The sequence below is a fragment of the Cervus elaphus genome, chromosome 5, assembly GCF_910594005.1.
Source record: "Cervus elaphus chromosome 5, mCerEla1.1, whole genome shotgun sequence".
Lineage (NCBI taxonomy): Eukaryota > Metazoa > Chordata > Mammalia > Artiodactyla > Cervidae > Cervus > Cervus elaphus.
Window position 1 is genome coordinate 103,153,476 of NC_057819.1, and position 8,494 is coordinate 103,161,969.

Consider the following 8,494-nt stretch of genomic DNA (forward strand, 5'->3'; position numbering starts at 1 on the left):
CTGAGCAAGCCGCCGGCTGTGCTGTCAGAGACAGCTTGACCTTATTGAGTGTTTTTAAAGATGTTTTAAAACAAGGAGATTTGGAAAGACAGAAGTTGTGTCTGATTTTCCTACTAATATACTAGCTGGATTCTCATGGGAAATTTTGGCTTCGGCCTATTATAAAAACTACCCCCAAGGAACTTTAACCTTCACTTTCAGGAGCTATTTCCCACCCCACAGCCTGTGTGTGTGAGAGAGACGCATCTGTAACCATTTATTGTGTTCATTTTGCCTTGACTAAAAGCTCCTATGCAAATTTACGTCGCATGGCCTGTTCCCGCTTCTTTGAAAGTTCTCACCCTTCTGTAGACCTGGGGCTTTCTAAGCAGTACCAGATCTGGCCTTGGCCTTGGGAGCGAAGAAAATACTGTGACCTAATAATGTGACCTAATAATAATGTGACCTAATAATATTTTAGGAAAAAACCCACTTGTCACTCTTAGCTTCTAGCTTTCCAAGGATATTAGGTAGAACTCTGGTCCACCCCAGCACTGACTGAGCTTACTGAGTCAGTGTACTTAGTGAAGCTATGGAAGAAAAACATCGCTGGGGATGGAGGATGAAGAAGGGGGTTTGGGAGGCAGATACGCAGCCATGGCATTTGGAAGGTGCAGGCACAAGCACCCTGGAGGAGCTGCTGCTGAGCCTCTTTCAGAGGTCGGGGGAGGGTCAGAGGACCAAAGTGGAAACCTGGCTGTAAGGTCCCTCTGCTGCTCATGGGGACGTCCTGCGTCCAGGAGGAATGACAACTTTGGGTTCCTGCAGTGCTTCTGGGCTCTTGGAGGGCAGCAGAGGCTCCAGCTCTGATTTGTGCTGAAGAACGCAGGGGCCCTGATATGCAGATAAGCTTCCAGACCCCACAGCCAGGGCGGCTCCTCCAGAGCCCAACACCGTGTGTGGTGTATCTCACTAACCTGTGCGTGGAGCCCAGCCTGGCTTGCCTCACTGCAGCCCTTTACAGTTCAACCTGGCTGGAGCCTGCAGAGCTGCGCTACATGGCAACCAGGAACAGTTCCCTCTGAGCTCTGATGTGAATCTTGATCACGTTTCTTTTTCTTGTTTTCCATCCTCTTGCAGAAACACCCCTTTATTTTGATGTATGAGGAGCGCGCTGTCGAGGTCGCATGCTATGTGTGTAAAATCCTGGATCAGATGCCAGCCACTCCGAGCTCCCCCATGTATGTCGATTGATGTCGCCGCTCCGTCAGACTCTAGACAAAGGGCTGAGAGGAAGCAAGACGTCCAGAACCTTCACCCCCACCACAGTGTTTCTGTTGCTCGCCAGACACCGCGCACACCGTGACTGGTGTTCTTTCATCCCGTCTGTATACTCCCGCCACCCCGAACGCGCGGCCCTGCGCGCCCGCGCAGCGTCAGCGCGGGCCAGAGGCCTCGCCCGCTCTCCCGTGAACCCGGATGTCAGTACGATCAGCTTGCTGACTGTGATGAGACCACATTGTAAACTCATTTCTAGACTCGAAGCCTGGAGACGCAGCTGCTGGAAGGGTGTTTCGTCAGGCTTCCGAATTGCTGGATGGACGCGGTGGCGGCCGCGCTGTGTCTGAATGCAGGCTCTGGGCTGGAGCGCGCAGCGGGCGCGGCCAGCGAGACACCTTGCCTTCCGGAGCTGGGAGACGGAGGAGGGGTAGACTTTCTTCACCAAGTGCAATAGGTTGACTGATTGGACCTTTTGTTGTTTGACAGTCACTGTCCACGCTTGGGGATCCATGTGCTCAGCCAAATTCCCTGTTTGAAATATCACGTTAAATTAGAGCACGTTTATCTTTACCAAAAACCGTGCTGCGTTCAGAGAGGAGAACGTGAAAATGCCGAGACGGGACAGAATGTGTTCTTTTCTCCCCCGCCCCCACCCCCAGTCCCCTGCCCTCCATCGGGGAGACAGGAGTCTGCCAGGCGTCAGAGAAGGTGCTGATTCTCCGAGTTCGGTGTGCTGCCAATTGGATGTTCCACCTGCCACAAACCACCCGGGCTGAGAAGGGAAGAATACGGAGGGCAAAGTTTACAGATGTTTTTAATCCTAGAATCCTGTCTGGAACAACTCGTAGCAGCTATGTATTTCCCCTGGTCCCAAGCCTGATGCTCTAGCCTCTGTAACTCACTGACGGGGAGAAGTAGCTGGTAGCAGTGTGCCTTGACTGATCAGATAAAGATGTCTTTTAGGCAGCGAAAGACCAGGTCTCAGCTGTGCGACATGACTGGTCCGGGTCTGCAGCTTCTGTGTCTCTTTCCCCACATCTGTGGTCTGTTGCCCCTACGTGACTTTTGCTTGATCCAGTATCTCGCCTTTTTCCCTATAATGGAAACCTTCATGATTACCAGGGATGTTCTTTACCAAGGATTTGTACAGCCTCCAGTGTATCACATGATCTCAAGTTTAAAAGGCTGAGAAGGTGGGGCCCAGCTGATGTGGCGGGTGATGGAAGAGCATCTCTTTTAGAGATAACACTTGACCAGAGGAGGATTTCTTTTACATGAGTTCCTCACCTACAAGACACTAGCAGGTCACCACATTTCTTAGGATTGGAATTCTACAAAAAACAACCCTAAAACCAAAAAACCCCCAAAGAATACCAGAATAGTTCTAGGAGGCTGTTGAAATCTGCATCTTCTGCTGTCCTTCCTCCCTTCCCCGTGAGCTGGGTCTCCATGGTCTCCCTCCAGCCCCCCCGGACGCCCCGCGTAGGTGTGACGGTCAGGTCTGTCCAGCAGCGCCGTGAGCAGCTCACGCCCACTGGAGCGTAAACCGGCCGAGGTCTGAGACGCGGCAGATGCTGTGACGGAACCAAACAGCGGTGGGTGTCGCTGTGTCTCCTCCCAGGTGACGGTCACAGACACTTTTCAACAACAAAGGGAGAATGGTGCTGTTTACAGTTACATCCTGTCAATTTCTGAATTCACCAGTGGTTTCTCGCTTTGGTCCACTTGCCTGATCTTCCTGTTTTCTCCCCCGTGGCATCGAAACCCCAGATTTCCCAGCCTTGGAGGGGAAGCCCCGCAGCGCCTGCCCCTGATCACGCCAAGCCATCGCCCCCCATCCCCACGGCTCCCAGGGACCTAGGAGGACTCCACGTGGGGTCACTTTGCCATATGCAGATGGAGAGGAACACAGTGCTGACCGTCAGGAGCTGATCTGACTGTTCTCTCATGTGGACGACCACATAAAAAAGGCAATTTTAGTGTATTAATCATAGATTATTATAAACTATAAACTCAAGGGCAAGTGTATCTTTATGAAAACAAAAGGGTGTACAGTGTTCACACACTGTGACAATAGTGTAAGAACTGTACATTGTGAGCTCTGGTTATTTCTCTCCTGTACCACAGAAGCATATTGTATAAAAACTGTCGGAAAGCTGATGTGAAGGGCTACTGCCTTATTTGTCTGTAAAAAGTGCAGCTCAGTCACATGACTGCTTCCTGGAGCTTGGGAATAGTTTATCCTGTATTCTTGTTTGAATTCTCCCTCTATTTAAGATGTATCCATGGAATCGAAGTGTCGATGTAATAGTTCTCTTCTCTTGCCTGCAGGTCAGTTGTAATAAATCTAGGATGTGATGATGACTTTGTAATTCGATTTTCTGAAGTCAGACCCTGAGGGGAAAATCAAGTAAATTCCATTAAATTATCTGTGCATTTCACATTGGGAAAAATTCTCTTGTTCCGCAAGTGTTTATGGCTGCTGCTTCTCCCCGCTTCTCATGGTTGCCTTCTCTCCGCTTATTCTTTTTGGAAGAAAGCTTTGCTTTCTGTTGGAGCAGACGTGTTGGGGTCTTTCCAGATTGATTTCTTCATTGGTCTCCCTGACCTTCCCCACAGCGGCTCAGCGGTAAAGAACCCGCCTGCAATATTGGAGACACAGGAGATGCAGGTTCGATCCCTGGGCCAGGAAGAGTCCCTCAAGGAGGAAATGTCAGTCCCATTCCAGTATTCTTGCCTGGAGAATCCCATGGACAGAGGAGCCTGGTGGGCTGCAGTCCATGGGATCGCAGAATTGGATGTGACTGAGCGCAGGAAGACCTGCCCCAGCTTTCTTGCTGCTGACAGCTGAGGGTGCTTGACCCTGTGTCACAGTGGAGAGACAGCTTGTAAGAATACAGCCTCCTGCCTTGGCCCGATGTCTGGCCACAAGGCCCTTGGTCTGCTCCTGGCGCTCTGACTGCTAGGTGGAGGTGAGAGGTCAGCTCAGATGTAGCCACTCACTGCTTCCCGAGAGACAGGGGTAGGGAGATCGCGGGGGTGGAAGCCCCACAGAAGTCAGACCTGGGAGGCTTATGGGTGGAGGACACAGGAGTGAGTGGAAAGCCATGGAGGCCTGGAAACTAGAAGAACTTGGGGCACCCACCCCAGGCTGACCTGTCATGCTTCCACCTGTCACTCATTGCTGACATCCTGACTCACTGAGCATAGACTAAGCCAGCACCTTACCCTTCTCCTGCGCCCACGGCCAGCCTGGTCTCTGATGCAGGAGATGCCATTACAGGAGCAGGTGCAGTGAGTAATCAAGCGCTGACCTAGGAAGGGCGTGGCTAGAGGAATCCTGCTCCTCCAGCCAAGCCTTAGCTTCTGGGACGCAGACCCCAACAAGGTGCCAGGTCCTGGCTGAGCACCAGCTGTGTGCGGGACAGAGCATCGTAGATGGACCATGCACACCACACTTTGTGGACACTACCTGTGTTTGCTGATCTTATCTGATCATAACTGTAGCCTTCCAGAGTCAGGCGGCAGACGCCCTTTTTAGAGATAGAGGAAAACCAGGCTCAGAGCTCTGACAACAGAGGGTGGAGAGCTGAGATTCATCTCCAAGGCTGTAGCACTTAGCCTGAGAAATGACATTAATTAAAACTGCCGTTGAGGAAATGTTGAGCTGAGCACTGGGAGAGTGAGCCACGCCTGGGGCATGCTCAGCTCACAAGCCTTACCATGGCCTGCTGTGCTGCCTTGAAGTCTGAGGTTCCGGGGCCTCAGTGGGGCTTAGTGAGCACCGTGAAGGCAGTTGTGCAGAAGGGTGTTTCTTAGGACTAACCAGAGAACTCGGTGCTGATTCTCACCCACGACATGTGAGAAGCCTTGTGATGATGTAACGTGGCCATCATTGTGGCAGGAAATGGACTTGAGCTGGCTCTTTTATTATTAAAATGCCCTTTTGTTTCTCAATTCCATCCATCTTAGACGCAGGAGGATAGCTTAGGGATGCATGAAGGCTTGAAAGCACCCGGATGCTGGCTGCTGGTCTCAGAGTCCCAGAGGGGGTTGTGCCCCCAGCTCTTGGCCAGAGCTCTTATAGTCCAGTTACATCCATAGCATCAGTGCCTGATATCTGAGAGGTCAGGGGTAGAGAACCCACACACCGTTGGCCTTGAACTTGTTGTCTTCCTTAAATACCTCGTTAAGTGGCTTGAGGGCAAATGCAGTCAGTGGTGACGCCCTTCCGAGGGTCCTCTGTGAGGTGTCCTGAGCAGTTGGTGTTAGACAGTGTGGTGTAAGGAGTTCCTCTTCAGTTCCTCTGAAGCATCAGTTTCCATTACCTCCTAGGGATTTGCTGAAGGCTAAAGTGACGTATTGTTTGGTCTTCCCCATCTTCAAGTAAATGGATATCCAGGAATTCTCATCTCAAACCTTGAAATCATTATTTAGGTCAGTAGTTCAACATCCTCAGTAACAAGTTTCTTTCCTGGTGCTATGCCAAAGTGTGTTCATATTTCTTGAATGTAAAATGTGATCTTGCTCTCTAAAGTTGTCAACCCATGTATAGCATAAAGTGTAAAGTTAAAATTGGGTCATCCCAGTGCACAGTGAGTCAGATTTCTATCTGCATTTGAAATTTCTCTCTACCTACACATTTTGCTGAAGAACCATGAAACAGGTCCTCTAGTTTTTCACAGCACTACCCACAGATTTAATGTGAAGACAACTCTCTGAGATAGAAAGTTACCTCAGTCCTACTCACTGGAGGCCAGCCTGAAATAGTTAGATAATTTGCTTAAGGTCATACTTATGTAGGGAATTGTACATCACGCCACAGATGGACTTTTTTTTTTTTGGTATGTGAAAAATTTATTTTAAGCTTACTTTATAAAAGATACAGCGTGTGTGCGTGCGTGCATGCCAAGTCGCTTCAGTGGTATCCAACTCTGCAACACCGTGGACTGTAGCCCACCAGGCTCTTCTGTCTATGGGATTCTCCAGGCAAGAATACTGGAGTGGGTTTCCATTCCCTCCTCCAGGGCATCTTCCTGACCCAGGGATGGAACTTGTATCTCCAGTGGCTCCTGCAACGCAGGTAGATTCTTTACCAGTGAGCCACCAGCAAAGCCAAGTTGGGGCATGGCTATATAAAATTGAAAATAGAAATCTTTATGTCAGTTACCCAGTTAGCAAGTAGGTTCCATGATGCTTGTCTCTTAAGACCCGATTTTGAACTCTTGGTGGTAATTCTCATAACACCAAGAGCACATTTGACATTTTTATATAAATAAGGATGCACTGAGTTCTGTGTTCAAAGATGGACTTTCATCTCTTAAGTGATTTTAAGCAGGGAAGTGACCTGATCTGATTGGTCCTTTCCAAAAATCATCTCAGTGACTGGGTAGGCTGGAATGGAAGTGGTGGATCTGAAGGCCAGTCGAGAAACTTGGACTATTCTGCACAAAAATTGGGGGGAAGTGAAGTAGTGGAATGGAATGATTTTAAGAGTGAGCTTGGGTGGAATGAGCTGACTGGCTCCTGATGAGGGGAAGAAGCATTGGAGGGCCTGGAAGAAAGTTGTCTTCTGGCTTGAGAGATTTCGGGTTGCCGTGCAGAATCTGTGCCATATTCACAGCCTTTCATGGTTTGCCGAACCTGCTCTGCTCTGTCACGCCTTCTTGGTGCCTAAGCTGGCCCCTTCCATGTGGAATTCCTTTCTTCACTTGTCTTTTGAAAACACCTGCTGGTTCTTTAAGACCTGAGTTAAATGTCACACCCTCTGGGAAGCCTTTCCCAGTTCTGTCCTCTGAGCTCTAATCACTTTTCTTTTCAAACACAACCCTACGCAGCGTCTAACTGTTTTGTGACTTGTCTCCTTCCTTGTTTGTGAGTTGTTTGAGTTTGTTCTCAGACCTCTTGGTGGCCCAGTGGTAGAGTCAGTGTAGCGATCCTACAGTGATGGTCTGTTTCAGTTAAAAAGGACTTGTAGGCCTGACATTTTCACTCCTGACGACAGTGTCTCATCCTATTGAGCCTAATTGATTATTTTCCCAGAACTGCGCCAAATAAATTGGATTTACATATCCATTGGGTATTTCTGCTAAAAGCAAGGAGGTGAACACAGACCTTGGTTGTGGAACCACACACTCAATGGTTAGGAACCCAATTTTAGGTCCTATGTAAATAGAAGTAGTCAATTGTCATTAACAAAGTACTGGTGACTTCTGTTTCTGACAGGACATTAGCTTGGATACTGTTAATGGTACTCCTAACTGGAGTAACTATACTGGTAATCACAAAAGAGAACTCTTTATTTTCAAATGCTTTCCCCCAAGTTGACACAAAAGTAAGGAATCTCTGAGGCACCCTCACCCCCAGCCCCCATAAATAGAAGCAGCAGGAACTCTTGATTCCAAACTTTTTTCTGTTTCTAGAAAGTAAATCAATTTTCAAAGATTGAGGAGTTGCTTCATTTGAGAACAGAAAGTGTTAAGAACTTGGCAGGAGCAACTTTTGTTCCTGAGAGTGTGCCTTTCTTTGGAAGTTGCGGAACGATGTAACGACAGGTAAGTCTTCTTTGCTGAGAGTTTTGAACCTGGAGCTTGAGCTTTTGTATTTAAAATTATGTGGGGTTCAGGGCTCAGGAGGTCAGGCGTGGCACCAGTGCTCCAGCAAGGCTGAGACCCTGAAGGGCTTTGTATGAAGTCTAAGGTGGACAGAGATCTGCCAAGTGGTGGGGAAAGAAATGGAAACATACTTGCCTTCATCCTGGCACTATATGCAGGAAAAATTTTAAGATCTCCAAGAAGCCATAACCACAAATCAACTTCCATGGGGGTTCATGGTCTGAATTCCAACTGTGGTCAACTTCCATGTGGATTCATGGTCTGAATTCCCACTGTGGTCCCAGAACCCCAAGCAGAGGGTTTAAATTAAACAGACCTGAATTAGTATCATCCCCAGCTACTTGGCAGAAGCTAAAAGTAATTGTCTCTGGTGGACGTCTTCAACTCAGGTTCAAAAAATTATGACAGGTAAGGCCCAAAGGAAAATGACTAGCTCACAGTCAAAAATGTATGGCTGATGGATGGGAGGAGGGTTTGGGGGAGAGTGGATACTTGTATATGTATGGCTGATGGATGGGAGGAGGGTGTGGGGGAGAGTGGGTACTTGTATATGTATGGCTGAGTCCCTTTGCTCTCCACCTGAAGCTATCACAGCATTGTTAATCAGCAATACTCCAATA

At 48.7% G+C, this 8,494-nt stretch overlaps 1 protein-coding gene across 3 annotated transcripts in view; it reads left to right on the plus strand.

The window, feature by feature from the left end:
• The window catches only part of MAP2K4 (mitogen-activated protein kinase kinase 4), a 78,988-nt gene extending 75,364 nt beyond the window's left edge, over positions 1–3,624 (plus strand). For all 3 annotated transcript variants that reach the window (XM_043903876.1, XM_043903878.1, XM_043903877.1), the window contains one exon: positions 1,120–3,624. In XM_043903876.1, the coding sequence (XP_043759811.1) occupies positions 1,120–1,233 (114 nt within the window). In that variant the 3' untranslated portion in view covers positions 1,234–3,624. The remainder of the gene's footprint in view (positions 1–1,119) is intronic.
• The last annotated feature ends 4,870 nt before the right edge of the window (positions 3,625–8,494 follow it).